The following is a 22,069-nucleotide window of genomic DNA, read 5'->3' as shown; positions in this document are numbered from 1 at the left end:
GTCGGCTTTGACCCATGACGTCACAAATATAGCGGAAACGACAATTCCAATATGGCGGATATAGAAACGTTGCATACGTATCACAAAGACGAAAACACATAGAAAAACAACACACACAAAGGTTTCACAAGAACAATCTGCTAACATTGATAGCAAACAAAGATAATAATAAACAAGTGGTACTCAAGGCCAGGCAGGGGGGGGCTGCGCCCCCCCCTGACCCCCCCGCCAAAAAAAAACTCCCAACCTAACCTCGTATTCAGGGCTATGCTACAGATCAATGTGTAGGTCAATCAAAAGATAAAAAAAGAAACAAATAAAAAAAAAAGAAAAAAACAATATTGATTCATTAGGCATAACGAGTAGCGACAAAACATATAGACCATAAAGATTGAACAATCTAATGGCAAACTGATAAAAGCCTAATAGACGACGTTAAAACAAAAAGTACAGTAAAAAGGTAAACTACATATTACAGGCCCTAAAACTCCTACTAAGGTAACGTCAACGAGGCAACATCTACAAACACGCCACACACACAAACCAAACTCCGCGCCGTAATGACGTCACACACCACAACACCCTTACGTCACGGGTCAAAGCCGACGCGTGAGATCGGATGTTTCTGTTGACCCTTCAATCTGTATATTGAGCAAGCAGTGAAGGAAACAAAAGAAAAATTTGGAGTAGGTATTAAAATCCATGGAGAAGAAATAAAAACTTTGAGTTTCGCTGATGACATTTTAATTCTGTCAGAGACAGCAAAGGACTTGGAAGAGCAGTTGAATGGAATGGATAGTGTCATGAAAGGAGGGTATAAGATGAACATCAACAAAAGCAAAATGAGGATAATGGAATGTAGTCGAATTAAGTCGGGTGATGTTGAGGGAATTAGATTAGGAAATGAGACACTTAAAGTAGTAAAGGAATTTTGCTATTTGGGGAGCAAAATAACTGATGATGGTCGAAGTAGAGAGGATATAAAATGTAGACTGGCAATGGCAAGGAAAGCGTTTCTGAAGAAGAGAAATTTGTTAACATCGAGTATAGACTTAAGGGTCAGGAAGTCGTTTCTGAAAGTATTTGTATGGAGCGTAGCCATGTATCAAAGTGAAACATGGATGATAACTAGTTTGGACAAAAAGAGAATAGAAGCTTTCGAAATGTGGTGCTACAGAAGAATGCTGAAGATTAGATGGGTAGATCATATAACTAATGAGGAGGTATTGAATAGGATTGAGGAGAAGAGAAGTTTGTGGCACAACTTGACTAGAAGAAGGTATCGGTTGGTAGGACATGTTCTGAGGCATCAAGGGATCACCAATTTAGTATTGGAGGGCAGCATGGAGTGAAAAAATTGTAGAAGGAGACAAAGAGATGAATACACTAAACAGATTCAGAAAGATGTAGGTTGCAGTAGGTACTGGACAGGATAGAGTAGCATGGAGAACTGCATCAAACCAGTCTCAGGACTGAAGACCACAACAACAACAACCACTAGGGGTAAGCTAGATGCTGCATACAGGAAAATGAAAGAGACCTTTGGAGAAAAGAGAAACACCTGTATGAATATCAAGAGCTCAGATGGAAACCATATAGTGGTTCACCTGGCTTTTATTCTCGCTTGTTGTCCTCAGTGTCAATGTACTGCACTACTACACTGATGGCAAAATGGGGTCTGTAATTTGGACACTGACTACTGTAAATAATGTAGCCGGCAGGTACACATTTGCATTTCACAACCCCCCATATACACATTTAATGTCGCCAGTGCACTATTGTTTAACTTTCCATAAGCCTCATTAATATTTCTCAGGTGAACATCCACAAACTGCGACAATAGTTTCATGTTGAACATCTACGAGCAGTAAAAGCCTAACCACATAGTTCACATTTCTTGAAGAATAGAAAGACACTTTCTGGCAGATTAAAACTGTGCGCCGGACCGAGACTTGAGCTCGGGACCTTTGCCTTTTGCAGGCAAGTGCTCCACCAACTGAGCTTTCCGAGCATGACTCACGCCTCATCCTTACAGCTTTACTTCTGCCAGTACCTCATCTCACTTATTTCACAGTTAAGTTGAAGTATTGTTGTTGTTCTAACCAACACAGGGTTCTTGTCTGAAACTCAGCCATGGACTGACTGTCTCGTAACCAAAAACTGGGCCCTTATATGTCATCACAATAATAAGTACTAAAACTACACATTGTTCAAAGTTTAATTTACAGAAATTACAATTAAAACTTAACTCATTAAATTAACTGAATCCATCGAACAATTGGTTCTTTTTAACAGTTTCTTCTGCAACGAGGGTTAAGCCAAATTATTTGTTTAAATCATCAAATTAACAAATATAGTTGTGCAAACAATACTTTGGACAAAACTGTTAATTACTTTGAAATTAATTAAGGGCTGGCTTTGCTAACATATTTTTGAAGAGAGCCAAATAGATACTTCAAGATTACTAGTATTTCGTCTTCCAAATGTTTATAATTAGTACAGAATTTATATTTGTTTATATGTCAACAATAGAGTTTTGGTTACAAAACAATTACTGATTTTGTCCTATAACAAACAATACTAACTAGGCATAGTCAAACTAAATTAGAAAATCAATTACATACATAAAACTAAGCACAAAATCAGATCTGGTGTTATATTCTTTAAAACTGAGGGCCAACCTTTCTCTTTTATGAAAATGCAAAACATATTCACGTATGCTAATGGTGAACAGTTAAAAGTAACAAAACAAATTTAGGGCAGCAGATGGCAAAACAAGAGGGGAATTAAAATTATCCCAGCTTGCTTCGTCACAATCAATCCTAAGCAAAGAAGGGAAAGTAGAAACGTGGAAGGAGTATATAGAGGGTCTATACAAGTGGATGTCCTTGAGGGAAATATTATGGAAATGGTAGAGGACATAGATAAAAATGAGAAGGGAGATATGATACTGCATGAAGAATTTGATGAAGCACTGAAATACTTAAATCAAAACAAGACTCCAGCATTCCAGTAGAGCTCCTGATAGCATTGGGAGAGGCAGACATAACAAAACCCTTCCATCTGAAGAGCGAAATGTATGAGACAGGCAAAATATCCTCCAACTTCAAGAAGAATATAATAATTCCAATTCCAAAGAAAGCAGGTGCTGGCAGGTGTGAAAATTACCGAACTATCAGTTTAATAAGTCACAACTGCAAAATACTAACACGCATCCTTCACAGAAGAATGGAAAATTTAGTAGAACCTGACCTTGGGGAAGATCAGTTTGGATTCAGGAGAAATGTAAGAACACGTGCGGCAATACTGACCCTACAACTTCTCATAGAAGATAGGTTAAGGAAAGCAAATCCATGTTTATAGCATACATACACTTAGAGAAAGCTTTTTACAGTGTTGACTGGAATACTCTGTCTCAAATTGTAAAGGTGGCAGGGGTAAAGTACAGGGAGCAAAGTACTATTTACAATTTGTACAGAAACAAGATGGCAGTTATAAGGGTCAAAGGGAACAAAAGGGAAGCAGTGGTTGAGAAGGGAGTGAGGCAGGGTTGTGGCCTATCCCCGATGTTTTTCAATCTGTATATTGAGCATGCAGTAAAGGAAACAAAAGAAAAATTTGGAGTGAGATTTAAAGTCCAGGGAAAAGAAATAAAAACTTTGAGGTTTGCTGATAACATTGTAGTTCTGTAAGAGTCAGCAAAGGACTTGGAAGAGCTGAAGGGAATGGGCAGTGTGTTGAAAGGAGGATATAAGATGAACATCAATAAAAACAAGACAAGGTTAATGCAATGTAGTCACATTAAATCAGGTGATTCTGAAGGAATTAGATTAGGAAACAAGACACTTAAAGTAGTAGATGAGATTTGCTATTTGGGAAGCAAAGTAACTGATAATGATCAAAATAGGGAGGATATAAAATGTAGACTGGCTATGGCAAGAAGAAGAGAAATTTGTTAACATCAAGTACAGATTTAAGTGTGAGGAAATTTAGCCATGTATGGAAGTGAAACATAGATGATAAGCAGTTTAGACAAGAAGAAAATAGAAGCTTTTGAAATGTGATACAACAGAAGAATGTTCAAGATTAGATGGGTACATCTCATGACTAATGAGGACGTACTGAATAGGATTGTGGAGAAGAGAAATTTGTGGCACAACCTGACTAGAAGAAGAGTTCGATTGGTAGGACACATTCTGAGGCATCAAGGGATCACCAGTTTAATACTAGAATGAAGCGTGTGTGTGTGTGGGGGGGGGGTAAAAAATCATACAGGGAAGCCAAGAGATGAATACAGTAAGCAGATTCAGAAGGATTTAGGTTGCAGTAGTTATTTGGAGATGAAGAGGTTTGCACAGGATAGAGTAGTGTGGAGAGCTGTATCAAACCAGTCTTTGGACTGAATACCATAACAACAACAACGTCTTATGGAATAATTTTCTAGGGTAACTCATCATGTAGAAAGAAAGTATCAAATGCATAAAAGCAAGCAGCAGTAAGAATGATATGTGGGGTTCACCTGTGGCAATGATACAAGTGCCTCTTCAAGGAGTTGGGAATTATAACTGCACCATCTTAGTACATAGAGGGCTAGAATAAAAACATGAAAACAGAAAAAACACAACACATTACCATGCCTAATAAGGTGTAGGAAATCTGCTGCCATTAAGAACAGCTTCTGTCATCTCAGAACGGATAAATACGGGTCCTGTATTGCTTTCAAGAGAATCTCATGCCATTCTTCCTGCAAACAGTGGCAAGTTCAGCTAATGATAATGGAGGTGGTTAGCGACCACGCACCCTTCTCTTTAAGTAGACCACAAAGGCTCAATAATGTTAGGCCCTGGTGACTGTGATGGCTTGTGCTAACAAAACCAGCCCTTGATGATGTGAACTGTGAGAACAGGGTTCTGTATTTGGAACACTCTCAGCATGATGCTGCAAAGTAATATGAAATGGAATGAGCATGTGGACTTTTGTTTATTGGGAGAATTCTAGGAAAATGTAACTCATCTATTAAGGGAAGTATTCCCAATGTCTGAAATAGTGTGCACATTCAGATTGTGAGTGCTCTTACTCTGAACTCCTACTTCTTGAAATACTGTTCAGACAAACCATGTAGTTCTTTCTTGATGTGACTTCTTTGCCCCTGCAGCTGTTCTTGAGCAGGAATAAGTAAACTTTTATCAAATGAAACTTTCTATTAAATGATAGAAAGTATTTCTTCTGATAAAATTTATATTATACTTTCTGCTATAATTGATGATGTAAGGAAATCCACATTTACAGTGAATGTTCATACACTCGATCTTACATTACATAAATGCAGTCTGACACAATGAGTGACAGTTCTCTATGAATCTGATAGGTAGTATGAATCTTCTTCTTTCTTCACTGATGTAAGCGCCATTATCATGACATGCCCATTTTCTTGGTGGTGTGCCCTTCTTCTCCTAGTCAGGATGTCTTAGCACAGACTAATTGCCCTGGGCAGCAAATACTATGGTGCGTGGAAGAAACTGCTGTTTTTGTCCCACCTTGGACATTTTCAGAAACCAATTACACATACAATAACAACTTCAAAACAGTTTACGGTTCTAAACTAGTTACCTGAAACCAAATATCTTCACTGTGGTGATAATTATTTGTTAGCTAAGTAGATTTAGGGTAACAAATCACTTTATGAAAAGTGATATGTTACACGATGTATCCCCATTCTTAGACAAATGATGTCACAATTATATTAAATAAATAAATAATATTTGTAGCTCTGAACAACTTTAAATTTTATTTTATCAACTTTAAACTTCTTGAACTGGAATATATTTATGCTTAGTATTTGTATGGAGTATCAACTTCATATAATTCAGCTTTAAAAGTCTTTAAGTCTGACATAATCAAAACTGATGTGTATATATTGCCTCACTTTATTTATACCTATGACTAGCGAGAGCTGGTTAAGCCCTTGCCCAATTAATTCATCCTCCCAATTCTTTATTTAAAACAGGATAAGAATTTATTGCTTTACAGTGCTCATTGGACCTCAAGTAAGAATCATTTTCTGTTACTATCCTAACTTTTCTTTAATTTCTTCTGGGAGCTGCTTGTATGTGCACTGTTCCTCTGGCAATCCTGCAAAAACAGGCTGAAGTACCCAGATAAGGGTTCTGCAATGGAAACTACTGCATACAGAAAGAGAGAGGGTAGAGAAGGTACTCCTCGTGGATAAGAAAGAAAGGAAACAGAAGACTAGGAATTGTAGAATTGAAGAAAGAAAGAAGAGACCCCGCAAAGGCAGGTGCCCATTCCACTCCCAACCCCAAAGATCCCTTCCTTGTAGTTACTTCAACAAGGGGCTGGAGGACAAAGATGTTCAGCAGTTCTACAGAATGGATACCACCAGCTTCACCTCCAAAGGCCATGAAAACTAGTTATACACTCTACTGTTAACAGTCCATGGAATGAGTATAACACAGTAACCTCTATCTGGTTCATCAGCTGAAGTACCAAAGGAAATGTTGTCACAAAGCAAGAGTAGGTACAATTTACAAACAACTAGGAACCTTTTGTTGCCTTGCCTTTCTATGCTTTTTTACTCCTTATTACCTACATTATGAGCAGCACATGAAGTTCAGCCACCTATGTCTCAATTATTACTTTACTCAATCAGTAGAACAATTAGAGCCCTACAGGACAGGTAGTCCTACACATTTTGCAACTTTGGAGTAAGCCTCAAAACCAACAGTATACTATTTCTGTTGAAACTATCCATTACATCTTTACTGCACAGAAGGAGTCATCAGAATTATGGGTAGAGTGTAACTAGATGATCTTGCAGAAACTTATTCAAACAACTGGGGATCCTCACCATGCCATGCCAATACATTTGCTTCACTAATGCCGCCCGGGATTAGCCGAGGGGTCTAAGGCGCTGCAGTCATGGACTGTGCGGCTGGTCCTGGTGAAGGTTCGAGTCCTCCCTCGGGCATGGGTGTGTGTACTTGTCCTTAGGATAATTTAGGTTAAGTAGTGTGTAAGCTTAGGGACTGATGACCTTAGCAGTTAAGTCCCATAAGATTTCACACACATTTGAACATTTTTTTCTTTCACTAGTGTGCTCTGTGAACAATGATCATACAATGTGCAGAACAAATAGTGAATATTAAGATCATGATACAAGAAGTAAACATGATATTTACAAAGATACAAAAAAAATTCAGTATGCTACAGAAAGGAGTACATTATTCAAGCATAAAAGTATGCAGTAAACTTCTAGTTCATGTTAAACCAGACATTGGGGATAAGACTAAATCCAAAAAATGGCTAAAACTTTGTCTTTTGAATAGTTCTTTCTATTCTTTACAGGACTTTTTGACAATGTGTAATAGTTAGTGAAAAGTGATTACTTTTAAGCATTCCTATAAGAATGACTATGTAGCACTGGTGTATCAACTGCTGACAATGCTTTTTATGTGAAAAAATGCACAGTTTGTTGCAGGACATCACGGAAGATTCCCACTTCAGCCACTACAGTTATATGAAGTTCTACTATGTGGCAATATTATACATAGCCTTTGAAATAACATCTGTAATGGAGATGCTTTCCAGCCAGGGAGCTGTCATTGAGTTTCTTTTGACAGGATACCAGAACATTTATAGGTGCATTTATAGAGGCTTACAGAATGCCTATGGAGACCTGGCAGTGAACAAAAGCACAATGAGTCATTGGACTTCATTAATGCAACAAGGTAATGCAAACCTGTCTAATTCTCACACGCTGGGTGGCCACAAGCAGCTGTGACTCCTGCAATGCTGGAACATGTGGACACTCTCATTGGACTTGATTGATAGATCACAATAGGACACCGTGCTGCTCAACTGGCTGTCTCTGTTGGTAGTGCTGACACGCTTGTTCACCAGTAGTGGTACTCAAAGGTGTGTGCCTGCTGTGCTCCTTGCCACCTAACACAACATCATAAAGAGCAATGAAGGACTGTCTGTGCAGAATTGCTTGCATGTTATGAGGCTGATTGTGACAATTTTTTGTTGAACATGGGTTCATCACTTCAAACTGGATAAAGAACAACAATCAATGGAGTGGCACCCCACCACTGTTTCTCCAAAGATATAATTTCAAAGCCGCACCTGCTGACATCTTCCCTCATGGTACAATCATCAATTCTGAAGTGTATTGCACTACCCTCAGGGAATTGAGGAAACAACTTCAGTGCGTTTGTCATCTCAAAAATGTGAACAAACTTCTCCCTGAAAACACAAGGCCTCACACAAGTCTATGCACCCGAGGGTGCGGCGCGGCACGTTACTTTTTTACCGCCCTGCCAGTGTCCAGCAATGTTCATTTGTCTAGCTAAAAGCTGTAGTAGAAAATACTAGACCACTACTGTCTACTGCAGGTCGCAACAAACATAGAATTATCCGGTAAACGGGATGTGGCTAGCACTGAAATAAAAGTTTTAACTTGGCAATGTTAACTTTCAGGTGTATTTTTACTATAAAGATCACAGTTAATACTGCCAAGTCCATACCAAGTGAAACACAATGTAAAGTTCACACGCAATCCACAATCAAACACGTAGCCAGTTTATGGTATTTACACCCGTTACCGAAGTTCATAGAGTTCACCGGATCGTTCAGTTATGAAAATGCTCGCTCAAATGTTGTGCATTCTGCTCTACACGTAATACCTGTTCCAGTCTTAGATTGCACAACATGCCACGCGGTTTTAACTAACAGTCAAAAGCCATAATTTTGATATTCCGTCCGAAATTCCACATGACTTCCACTATACCGTTCACTTAAATACACTTTGTACTACTTTGCAAACTCGTAATTAGCATTTTTCCATGATTTTACAGTACTTTCGTTGGAGCTGCTTTCAATGAGATGCTACTAGTTCGAACCCTCAGCCCCAACTTCTCTAGATCACACCAAAGGCTTTGTTCCCAGCATAGATTGGCATGAGCCTGCATTTTTCTGATTGGCTGATATCACAAACAGCAAATCAGGTTGCAGTATTATACCACGCTAACCCGCACCTTACTTCAATGACCAATCATAGTAAAACATTTCTTTCTATGGCAATTGCTAAATAAATAAATTTAGCAAAGTACCAAATATCAAATTACTCCTTCCGAAATTACTGATAAATTTGTGTTCCACTCACGATTTATTAGTACCATAAACTGACTGCACATTTAATTATAGTAAATCCCCTGTATAGTTTAACTGGTGCTTCGTGAATAAACAAAACAGTTTTCATTTACTTCTGTTCTTATTCACACATACAACACTCACACTGCTAATTACGACACATATAAAACAATTATAATTATGTAAATACATTAAATATTAGTCAAACATAACATTACAACATTGTTTTGACTACGACTGCTAGCACTGTCCATCATCTGCTGACCTCTGCCGCCTACTAGTACAACTACGTGCAGCTCTGTAACTCAGGTCCATGTCAGCTGGTGACATCTGTCGATGACTCTTGCCTATAACGATATCATCCTAACAAATGACAGGAGCAATGCGAAGGCGCTACGCCTCAAGGGGAGCTCAAAAATCTTCATTGGACTGTTCTTCTGTGTCCACCCTACAGCCTGGATCTCACACCTTCTGACTTCCATCTGTTTGACCCAATGATGGATGCACTCCATAGGAATCAGTACATGGATGATAGGGAGGATATTGAGGCAGCAAGTTGTTGGCACTGACATCAATCAGTGTAGCAGTACCATATAAGCATACAGGCCCTCTGAGTAAGGTGGCATAAGGTTGTCATACTACATGGAGATTATGTTGAAAACTAGGATTTTGTAGCAAAAAGAGTGGGGAATAATATGAGGTAATGGAATCCTGTATAAAACCAACCCTCTTTCAGAAAAATTGTGTTACATAAAGGGAAATAAATTTTATTATCTTAGAAATATGAACTATTTTTAGTAAATATTTGAGGTGTCTGTTCATCCCAAAAACCAAAAACCGTGCACATGCAATTTCTGTCACCTCTGTCATTTACAGAAATGCAGAGTTTAGTCCCAAGGTAATACTACCCATTATCCACATCTACATCTACATCCATGTTCTGCAAACTGCATGGCAGACAGCATATTCTATTGTACCAGTTATTAGGGTTTCTTCCTGTTCCATCACATATGGATCATGGGAAGAATAATTGTTTCAATGCCACTGAGCATGCTGTAATTATTCTAATCTTGTACTCATGACATCTGTTTGATGATACATAGGGAGTTGTAGTATACAGCTGGCTCTTGAAACTTTGTTTGTCGACTTTCTCGATATAGTTCCTGTCTGTTTTTAAGAGTCTGCCAGTTCAGTTTCTTCAGCATCACTGTAACACACTCCGACAGGTTAGACAAATCTGTGACCATTCATATTGCCCTTCTCTGCATACATTCAGTATTTGCTGTTAGTCCCACACACTTGGGCAATATTCTAGAACCAGTGGCACAGGTCATTTGTAAGCAGTCTTCTTTGTAGGCTGATTGCACTTCACAACACCTGCTTCACCCATGACTCAGCTTATGTAATCATTAAATTTCATATCCTTACAAACCATTACACACAGGGATTAGTATGAGTTGGCCAATTCCAACTATGACACACTGATATTATAGTCATAGGATATTATGTTTTTTTGTTTTGTGAAGTGCAGAATTTTACATTTCTGAACATAAAGCAAGATGACAATCTTTGCACCACTTTGAAATCTTATCAACATTTAAATGAATATTATGCAGCTAGTTTTCAGACAGCATTTCATTATAGAAAACTTCATCATCTGCATAAAGTCTGGCGTTACTCTTAATATTGTGCACAAGGTCATTAATACAAAACTTGAACAGCAAGGGTCCCAACACACTTCCCCGAGGCACACCTGAAGTTACTTCTACATCTGAAGATGACTACCCATTCCAGATAACATGCTGCATCCTCCCTACCAAATAGTCCTTAATTCAGTCACAAATTTCACTTGATATCCCATGTAACTGAACTTTTGAAAACAAACATAGAGGTGGCACTGAGTCAAATGCTTTTTTGAAATCATGAATTACTTCATCTACCATTCACTAAATAACTACACAACTATGACAATATGAGATACTGATGCTATGTTTATTTACTGTATAATTGTGGTGGATATGATGTCAATATAAATATGCTGGAAACACCCAGGAGGGATCGAAAAGGTGCTGAGGGGGGTGAAGTGTGCTTGGGTACTTTGCATCATTGGCACGTGACATAGGAGTGTGCCCATTGCTGGCAATCCTTGTTGACATTTCTCCACACAAAGTGTTCTGCTACAAGGCGGGCGGATGCACGAACACCAGGGTGGGCTAAATCATGCATTGCGTTGAAGACAGTTTGACAGAGCGTGGTTGGGATGAGGGGGCCTAATGTGCCCATACTGTCGTCACACCAGATCTCACCAGAAATGCCAGGCAAGGTGGTGCGGACGAAGTATAGTGAAGAGGTAGAGTCTGAAATCAGGTTTTGTGTGTCCTCGTCGGCAGGTTGGAGGTTAGGCAGTTCAGAGAGGTCTAACAGTGAATGGACAGCGTCGAGTCGTGAAAGGAAATCAGCAATTAAATTGTCAGCACCCTTTATGTGACATCGGTGGTGAACTGAGATATGGAGTCCATATATCTGAAGCGGTGAGAAGGCGGGTCAGCTGGCGGGTTCGTAATGGCCACAGCCAGGGGTCTGTGGTCCGTTAAAACATAGAAAAGGCATCCCTCAACTTCAGTCTTAAAATGCTTGATCGCTTTGTACACCAAGAGCAACTCCCTGTCAAACACGGAATATTTCCGTTGTGCATTGGTGAGCTTGCGCGAGAAGAACTGCAGAGGCGAAGTCTGGCCATCGATTGTCTGGCTAAGGACAGTGCCAATGGCAGTATTGCTCACATCTGTGGTGATGAAAAGCTGTGGATTGGGATGAGGATGCGCCATGGTGCAGGCCTCGGCAAGAAAACTTTTGAGGGCGGTGAAAGAGTCAGTCATAGCCGGGGTCCACGGTATGGGCCGAGATCCAGAAGTGTTGGTGCCTGCCAAGGCGTCTGTCAGTGGAGCCTGAATCTCCACAGCCAGAGGTAGATGTCGCCGATAATAATTAAGCGTCCCCAGAGAGCGCCAGAGCTCTTTGAATGACGAAATTCTGGGTAGGTTTAATATTGTTTGTACTTTCTCAGGGGGTGGTGAAATGCCGTCTTTCCAACATGATGTCCAACACTTGACTTTTTCAAGGTCCAACTCTCTCACAACTTAACAAACAACTAATAATCACTTACACGCCCAAAAATCAGAGTTACAAGTACATCAAAGATCATAGTGACAAAAGAAAGAATACACATAAGAATAATATCATTGCAATATAAACATATTGATTTATCACAAATGAAATCAAATCTGAATGTTGCCTCAGAAATATGTTAAGTAGTTAACAGAAACACAGTAGAATATTACTGGTATCGAGAGGTTCAGGTGAGGTGCTGTAATGGTTACGTAATTCAAGTACCATTGCTAACCCCCCCCCCACACACACAATTCCATGCACAAGCTGCATGGGATTGGGTGTCCCAAACAGCAAAATAACAAAGTAGTAAGTTATAGCAATCATTACATGTCTTTGAAACAGTACATAGAGATTATTGATCCTCATGGTATAATATTAAAGAAATGAAATGTAATAGATTAAAAATTGCTTTAGCCATATCTTTTCAAACTTGCAAAAATTACTAAATTTTACAACAGGCCTCCCTTCACTCTCTTTACAACAGTACACATAAATATCAAAATGTAATCTCTAACATATTGTATGCAAAGAAAAAACTCGTAAAATTTTTGAATCTTAGTTACAACTATGTACACGAGTACAGAATATGTCTCTTGGCAATAAAATAAGAAAAGTATTAAAATTTTTCAAACAAGAGTCCAATTGTTATTTTCAGTCCATCATTTATATATAACTCACTGTCCATTTCACCACTGTAGTTCCTGTTCTCCTAGTTAAGTTTTTCCTCTAATAACAGGTCCATAGGTATTTCCTTTACATAGTTCCTTTTAGCTGGTGGGTTCTTTATCTGAAATTATTACATAGGCTTTATTCTTCAGTTCAGTAAAAGTTCCTACACAAATATTCTGTGTTATATTGTGTCACCAAGAATGATCAAACACTAGTAGAATGATATGAAAGAAACAATATGAAAGATTATAATAGTCTAAAAGTTATTCATATTCAATAAAATTCTATATATTACAACACACATTAAATTTCTGATTTTCTAACATTACTTTTAAAAAATCTTGTTTGTGACATGTCATTAGCAAGCTTTTTTCATCCATAGCCCTTCAACATTCTGATGTGAAAGTAATTTAAATTTTTACTCTACTGTAATACGGTATCATAGTATATAAATAAATTTGGAAATTAATTTCAAAATTATTCAACCAGATACAGTTTGCAACATTAAAATGGAAATTTGTGATAAGGAGAAGTATTACCAGACAGCATTTAAGAAAACAATTCCTTGTTGATCTGTATAAAGAGCATGAGGACAGGGTACAATTATAGACACTGCAACAAGGGAGGAGCGATACCTCAAAATATGTGGATGGAAAAGAAAGATAGAAATAGGTACTACTGGAGAGTTCAGCCTAACCCCCTCTCATCAGCAGAAGAAGAAAAATAGAATAGGATCAGTGACAGGCAGTAGGATAAGAAATAAAAGGGGAGGGCTCAAAAATATAACAGTAGAATATCAACAGCCGCCCACCAATATAAAATACAACGCAGGCATGGCAGAAAGGACGACTGTGATAATCCCCCTACAGTAGCTTAAGAAACCCATCACTGATATATATTGTCTATCCCAATATTCACCCCCCCCCCCCCCCCCCCAGTACAGATCCAATCTAACTTTAACATAAAAAAACCTACAATTTGACATGTACAAAGGAAGAAAAGAGGTCATGGCTACACTGAGTCTTACAAAAACAGAAAAAAATATTATCAAAATGACAAAAGCAGAGGTTGGATTTTACAACAAGCATCCTCTTGATTTCATCAACATAATATGCAAAATACCAAAAGGTATCACACTAATCCTAAACATGTCTGCTTGTGTCTGTGTTTGTGCAGATGGATATGTGTGTGTGTGTGCGAGTGTATACCTGTCCTTTTTTCCCCCTAAGGTAAGTCTTTCCGCTCCTGGGATTGGAATGACTCTTTACCCTCTCCCTTAAAACCCACATCCTTTCGTCTTTCCCTCTCCTTCCCTCTTTCCTGATGAAGCAACCGTTTGTTGCAAAAGCTTGAATTTTGTGTGTATGTTTGTGTTTGTTTGTGTGTCTATCGACCTGCCAGCACTTTCGTTCGGTAAGTCACATCATCTTTGTTTTTAGATATAATCCTAAGCATGTTATATACAAAGACAAAATTAAGAAAAATGACAATTGTTAGTATCTGTGTGTTGCCTCCATAGGCAGAAAGAATGGTTCACCAATAATACATAAAAGAATGATTTAATTCCACAGTGTGGAAAGGCCTCAATTTCTTACATCCCAGGTGTCAAGTGGGCAAATACGCAGGCATAGCCTGTTCATAATATTCCAATTTCAGTCTTTTCCAATATATAGGCTCAGAAAATATAATAATAACAGCAACAAAATGTTTTCAGCATAAATGACATCAGCACATGAAGAAAATAGTAGTAAGCACAAAATATGAATGTCAAAATGTTCACCAAAATGTCTAATAACTAACATGAGTAAACTACAACTACAATAGCACATGTCCTACCAATAAGAAAATAAAATGCAGAAGCAACCATCAAAATATTTTCTTACATCTAGCCATATATATATTGAATAGTATGTATATTACATGTCATCAAAATAGAAATTACATTGAGTAAGCTTCAGTACCATATATAGTTTCCATATCACATGATAGGAAACAAACTTCATAAACAATATAAAATGTGAAAAATTTTCCTTGTATTCCAGGTTATTGAGATTTGCAAATTTCATTCTAGGTACCAGACTTATAAGGTTTCAATTCAGTTACATTTCTCAAACCAAATTATTTCCTAGATTTTGGATGGATCAATCTGTAAGCATTTGGGTGAGGATTTTCTTTCACCTCAAATGGTCCTATATAAATGTCAAAAAATTTCTTTAGTTCTGAAGTCATAAGTTTAGATTTTTCTTTCATTTTAACCGAAACCAAATCACAAATATAAAGTGTGAAAACCTGCCTTTTGCATTGTGTCTTTTACAATTTGTTCTCTCTCCTGAGGTGACAAAATTTGACAAACTGGAAAGTCTATGTGTTCAGTAATAAAGCTAGTGGGTCTTTTGTTAAACATAATTTCGAATGGTGAAAAACCAGTGGATGTATGTTGCAACCTGTTCATTATGTCTTTGAAATCATTTACATATTCAATCCAATTTACACGGTTCTTACTACAATATGTTCTGCACAACCTCCCTATCTCTCTCATGTACCTCTCCGCCGGATTACTGCACGGGTGATAAACTGAAATCAAAATATGTTTTATGTTTGCATTTTCAACAAAATCTTTCCATACTTTTGATGTAAATTGTGAGCCATTGTCTGACAAGATTGCTTGTGGAGTACCTACCTTATTGAAATAATCACTGGTTAATTTAGATTTAACCTGTTTACTTGTGGCTTTCCTTAATGGATACAATTTGATCAATTTTGAGAATATGTCAACAATCACAAAGATAAAACTGTAACCTCCTTTTGGCTTGGGGAGGGGTCCATAAATGTCGCAAGCTGTCAGCTCTAAATTTTTGCTGGGCAAAATATTTTGCATCATCCCTCTGCATGTTTGATTACTCACCTTTACTCTTTGGCATTGGTCACAGGCTGCTAATTTTTTCTTCACTCTTCTGGCAATATTATAAAAATAGACATTTTCCTGAATCTTTTGAATGCATTTGACAGAACCACAATGTCCAAAGCTCTATGTATATACTTAACTAATGTGTCCATGTGCTGCTCAGGCCAACATAATTTCCAGTCATCCAAATCAGGTCTTAATCTTCTGAACAGAATCCCTTTGTGTACCTTAGAATAATCATCTACTTTTTGCTTAACTCCCAAATAACTTTTTACCAATTTCCAATTTTCATCATGATTTTGGTGTCTCCTAATGTCATTACAATTTTTTTAAATTTCTCCTTCCTCTTTTATCCCCTTCAAATACATAATTTTGAAATTTTTGTCATCAATGCCTGTTTCATTATCAAAATTTAGCCCAATAGGTGACCTAGAAAGTGCATCAGCAATAACATTTTCCTTCCCCTTAATATATTTAATTTCATAATCAAATTGTTGTAAGAATAATGACCATCTGGTGATTCTACTATGATAAAGCCTACACTCCTGTAAGTAACTTAGTGCGTTGTGGTCAGAGTAAACAATTACTTTGTGTCCAAGGAGATAATTTTTAAATTTGTTGAAATCCCAATGTATAGCCAAAAGTTCTTTTTCAGCCACAGTGTAAGTCTTTTCATACTTTTGTAATACTCTACTAGCAAATGCAATGGAATGGTGTTCAATATGATCTCTTACGACTTTTTCCTGAAATAAGTGTGCTCCTAATCCTGTATCACTGCTGTCAGTCATCAAACAGAAGGGTAAAGACATATCAGGCCTATATAGAATTCTGCTCTGTGAAAGTTGTTTCTTTATCTCATCAAATGCTTTTTGACAATCAGATGACCAATCCCAGACAGTATTTTTCTTTAATAGATCACATAAACAAGAAGCGTTCATAGCTTGGGTACTGACATACTTTCTGTAAAATCCAGCAAGACCAAAAAAGGATTTAAATGTTTTTTATTTTTAGGAACAGGAAAATTCTCTATAGCTTCAATTTTTTCTCTGTCAGGTTCAATCCCCTTTTCCGAATTAATGTGTCCCAAAAATTTCAATTCACTTATTCCAAATTTACATTTTTCTAACTTTAAGGTCATACCCCCTTCCCTTAATTTTGTACACACCTGTGTTAGCAATTCAAAATGTTCTTCCCATGTTTTTCCAGAAATCAAAATATCATCTACATATACAGTAAGTTTAGACAGTAGTTCAACCCCCAAAAGAAGATCTAATGCTCTAATAAACTCAGCAACAGAAACAGTTAGTCCAAATGGTACAACACAGTAATGATAACTTTTTCCCCCATACAAAAATGCTGTGTATTTTCTAGAATTTATTTCTAAAGAAATTTGGTGAAAGCCTGAAGTTAAGTCTAAGCTGCTCATGAATTTCACACATTCAAATTCACGTAGCAGTTCATCTATGTTTTCTGGATGATCATTTTCTCTTTTCAAACATTTGTTAAGGTGCCTAGAGTCAAGTACAAGTCTAACACCACCTCCATGTTTGGAAACCACCACCAAAGGATATTATAATTACTGATACTTCTTTCGATTATACCCCATGCTTCCATTTTTTGTATCTCACACTCTACTTCTTTTCTTTTTGCAAAAGGAATACTATAAGGCTTGAGGAAAAAAGGTTCATGATTTTTAAGGTGTAAAGTGCATTGATAATTCTTGACTCTTCCAGGTTTTTCATTGAAAACATCTTGAAATTCCCACAATAAATTTTCCAACTGTCTCTTTTGATCACTGTCCAAATTAATTGCTTCCTCTACTTTGCTTTTAACTAGGTTTTCATAATTTTGACCAGAAAAATTTAGCTCAGATTTGTCATCAAAACAGTACAAATTCTCTTCATAATCTATGATTTTCCTGACATGATTGCAACCTTCTCTACAGTGTATAATAAACAGTTGTGTACACACAATAATAGTGCTTTTGGGTTCACACACAATTAACTTCATCTCACTCCAGCTAAATGCCACACTTACCTTTAACACCCAGTCCATGCCAAACAATACGTTCTCTTCTAAACTTGGAATAACAAGACAACCCTGCTCAAATTTTACATCTTCTATTTCAAATGATAAAAGTACTTGACTTTTGATGACTTTACTGTGTTTGCCTGTAGCTCCTCTTATCTTTACTCGCATCACAGGGGCCTCAACAAAATCAACACTGTCTTTAATTTTATTTCTAAATTTTTCTGAAATAGCTGAAATAGGAGTCCCTGTATCAATGAGACATTTACCCTCCCAATTGTTTACTTTAGCTTTAATGTATGGACACCCTGATTCACATTCTTCTACTTTTTCTTTTAATGGTTCATGTAACAGGTCATTTTCAATTTCTCTACAATTACCCTCATTATTTTCCTGATCAGTTTTTAATAGCTTCAAACACACATTAACACTTTCATTATCATCTATGGATACAACAGGTTGAGCATACAACAGATATTCATTACATTTTACACTTTGCCACTAGCGAGGATATAACCTTCTACAAATTTTAGCTAAATAGTTCCACAACTCTTCCCTATCTGTTTTGTAATTGCAACTGTTCCATAATATTTTTAAAAATTTTTCATCTTTTCCTTCAGAACTAGTATGTGGGTTTAAATACTTCATACTATTAGCTGACACAACATTACAGTCCTCTGCTACATTAAATTGGTTACACCGACTTAACTTTACTTGTCCTTCAGATGCATTAGTGTCCTTTTCCTCATTACTAACCACACTTACCTCATCATTAACCACGCTTACCTCATCATAATGCTCACAAATATAAACTTCATTATCACATAGCTTCACTACTTCACTTGAAATAATCTCGACGAATACCTGACACTCACATACAGCATTAATCTCACCATTACTTACCTCCGTACAACTCCCAACAACATCATTAGCTTCCATATTTTCATCAAAATCAAAACTTTTCCCATCATGCATCCTACCCACAGTCACATTAAGTTCCATCTCTCTCTCTTCACATAACTTTTCATTTTCATTAAATAACTTATTCAAATCAGAGCTGTAATGTTTGTCAGATACTTCAGAATTACATAGATTATCATTCTCTACCCAATTATAAAATTCTGGCACAATTGCAATAGCCTCATCTGGCTTATTCTCAGAAGTACCTTATTGCTTTCAACATGATTATTTTCTCTTATTGTTTTCCAAAATTTCTGATCAAAATTTAAAGTATTAATTTGGTGTTGAACATGAGTGTCTGTTATTTGTGGTGTGTATTTGTTTTGTCTTCCACTGGTTTTATTATAATAATAAGTTACATTTCTCCTTCTTCCTCTGTCTGTAAATTCACAGTTGTTATTGTAGGTCCTACTGTGATTAAATTTTCTCGCCCCAAAACTGTGGACCCTTATTGAGGCAGTCCGGAGTTTTCCTGCCTGTTTTCTCCGTTTGATCTCCAATTTTGTTCCCCCCTATTTCTGTAATCCCATCTCTTTCTATTTCCAAAATTTCTATCCCTGTCTCTGTCATTACCATTATGATTCCTATTGTTTCCCCTGTGTTGTCCATGTCTATTGTCTCTGTATTCTCTTTTATCTCCATACCTGTTTGAATCCCCCCCCCCCCCCCCCTGTTGGAGTTCACGATTGTTAAAATTTTGCATATTCCCTCTTTCTAATGCCCTATCCAATTTACCCACCTATTTTAAAAATATTTCCACAGAATCATCAGGCCCACGCACTAAATCCCATGCCAATTTTTCAGGTAGCCTTCTTTTCAGTGCATCTATTTGTGTCATTTCATCAAAAGGTTTATCTAAATGTATTAATTTTCTCAATTGATCTTTACAAAATGCTTTCATGGTGTCCACTCTCCCTCTGAAAATAGGTCCATTTAAAAATTCAGATTTAATTCTCCCTTCTTCAGATTCTGACCAAAATTTGTTTAAGAAGCTTCTCTCAAAATTTGCAAAGGTTTCCCACTGATAGAAATTTTGGTTAGCCCAGGATAGGGCCTCCCCTTCAAGAAATATTTTGACAAATTTAATTTTTGAATTATCAGCCATTCCTGGCACAAAATTGTCCTTGCAATGGTGCAAAAAATCAACTGGGTGCAAATTATCACAAGGAAAACTTTTCACCAACAGGTTCGACCATGCTGATCCATGACTGTACAAAAGCTTGTTAACAACATATTCTTCAACTTGATTTATTTTAGTTTTTAATGTGTCTAATTTATTGGTAAGATTTGATTCTAAACTGTCAACCGTTTTCTCAACACTACTGACCGCATTAACACTGTTTACTTTCAAGTCATTAAATTTTTCAACTAGTGATTCATTTTCATTTTGAAGTTCCTGAATTTCCCTGGCTCTGTTACTATTTTCAGCAATGAATTCATTTTCAAAAACAATTACTTTTTTCTCCACATTGTCTACCCCTAAGGTAAGTCTTTCCGCTCCAGGGACTGGAATGACTCCTTACCCTCTCCCTTAAAACCCACATCCTTTCGTCTTTCCCTCTCCTTCCTGATGAAGCAACCGTTTGTTGCGAAAGCTCGAATTTCTTGTGCATGTTTGTGTTTGTTTGTGTGTCTATCGACCTGCCAGAACTTTCGTTCGGTAAGTCACATCATCTTTGTTTTTAGATATAATCCTAAACATGTTATATACAAAGACAAAATTAAGAAAAATGACAATTGTTAGTATCTGTGTGTTGCCTCCATAGGCAGATAGAATGGTTCACCAATAATACATAAAAGAATGATTTAATTCCACAGTGTGGAAAGTCCTCAATTTCATACATCCCAGGTGTCAAGTGAGCAAATACGCAGGCATAGCCTGTTCATAATATTCCAATTTCAGTCTTTTCCAACATATAGGCTCAGAAAATATAATAATAACAGCAACAAAATGTTTTCAGCATAAATGACATCAGCACATGAAGAAAATAGTAGTAAGCACAAAATATGAATGTCAAAATGTTCACCAAAATGTCTAATAACTAACATGAGTAAACTACAACTACAATAGCACATGTCCTACCAATAAGAAAATAAAATGCAGAAGCAACCATCAAAATATTTTCTTACATCTAGCCATATATATATTGAATAGTATGTATATTACATGTCATCAAAATAGAAATTACATTGAGTAAGCTTCAGTACCATATATAGTTTCCATATCACATGATAGGAAACAAACTTCATAAACAATATAAAATGTGAAAAATTTTCCTTGTATTCCAGGTTATTGAGATTTGCAAATTTCATTCTAGGTACCAGACTTATAAGGTTTCAATTCAGTTACATTTCTCAAACCAAATTATTTCCTTGATTTTGGATGGATCAATCTGTAAGCATTTGGGTGAGGATTTTCTTTCACCTCAAATGGTCCTATATAAATGTCAAAAAATTTCTTTAGTTCTGAAGTCATAAGTTTAGATTTTTCTTTCATTTTAACCGAAACCAAATCACAAATATAAAGTGTGAAAACCTGCCTTTTGCATTGTGTCTTTTACAATTTGTTCTCTCTCCTGAGGTGACAAAATTTGACAAACTGGAAAGTCTATGTGTTCAGTAATAAAGCTAGTGGGTCTTTTGTTAAACATAATTTCGAATGGTGAAAAACCAGTGGATGTATGTTGCAACCTGTTCATTATGTCTTTGAAATCATTTACATATTCAATCCAATTTACACGGTTCTTACTACAATATGTTCTGCACAACCTCCCTATCTCTCTCATGTACCTCTCCGCCGGATTACTGCACGGGTGATAAACTGAAATCAAAATATGTTTTATGTTTGCATTTTCAACAAAATCTTTCCATACTTTTGATGTAAATTGTGAGCCATTGTCTGACAAGATTGCTTGTGGAGTACCTACCTTATTGAAATAATCACTGGTTAATTTAGATTTAACCTGTTTACTTGTGGCTTTCCTTAATGGATACAATTTGATCAATTTTGAGAATATGTCAACAATCACAAAGATAAAACTGTAACCTCCTTTTGACTTGGGGAGGGGTCCATAAATGTCGCAAGCTGTCAGCTCTAAATTTTTGCTGGGCAAAATATTTTGCATCATCCCTCTGCATGTTTGATTACTCACCTCTACTCTTTGG

At 36.9% G+C, this 22,069-nt stretch overlaps 1 protein-coding gene across 1 annotated transcript in view; it reads right to left on the bottom strand.

Moving 5' to 3' along the window:
• Positions 1 to 14,663: 14,663 nt before the first annotated feature.
• Positions 14,664 to 22,069, bottom strand: part of LOC126263251 (uncharacterized) — a 30,438-nt gene continuing 23,032 nt past the window's right edge. The window contains exons 27-35 of the mRNA XM_049960336.1: positions 21,094 to 21,148; positions 20,952 to 20,983; positions 20,747 to 20,783; positions 20,078 to 20,322; positions 19,052 to 19,283; positions 18,659 to 19,001; positions 18,325 to 18,445; positions 14,954 to 15,008; positions 14,664 to 14,826 (exon numbers count right to left, since the gene is read on the bottom strand). Coding sequence (XP_049816293.1) covers positions 14,664 to 14,826; positions 14,954 to 15,008; positions 18,325 to 18,445; positions 18,659 to 19,001; positions 19,052 to 19,283; positions 20,078 to 20,322; positions 20,747 to 20,783; positions 20,952 to 20,983; positions 21,094 to 21,148 — 1,283 coding nt within the window. The remainder of the gene's footprint in view (positions 14,827 to 14,953; positions 15,009 to 18,324; positions 18,446 to 18,658; positions 19,002 to 19,051; positions 19,284 to 20,077; positions 20,323 to 20,746; positions 20,784 to 20,951; positions 20,984 to 21,093; positions 21,149 to 22,069) is intronic.

Source organism: Schistocerca nitens, chromosome 6, assembly GCF_023898315.1.
Source record: "Schistocerca nitens isolate TAMUIC-IGC-003100 chromosome 6, iqSchNite1.1, whole genome shotgun sequence".
Lineage (NCBI taxonomy): Eukaryota > Metazoa > Arthropoda > Insecta > Orthoptera > Acrididae > Schistocerca > Schistocerca nitens.
The sequence above is the reverse complement of the archived record's forward strand: the minus strand, read 5'-3'. Positions and strand labels throughout refer to the sequence as shown.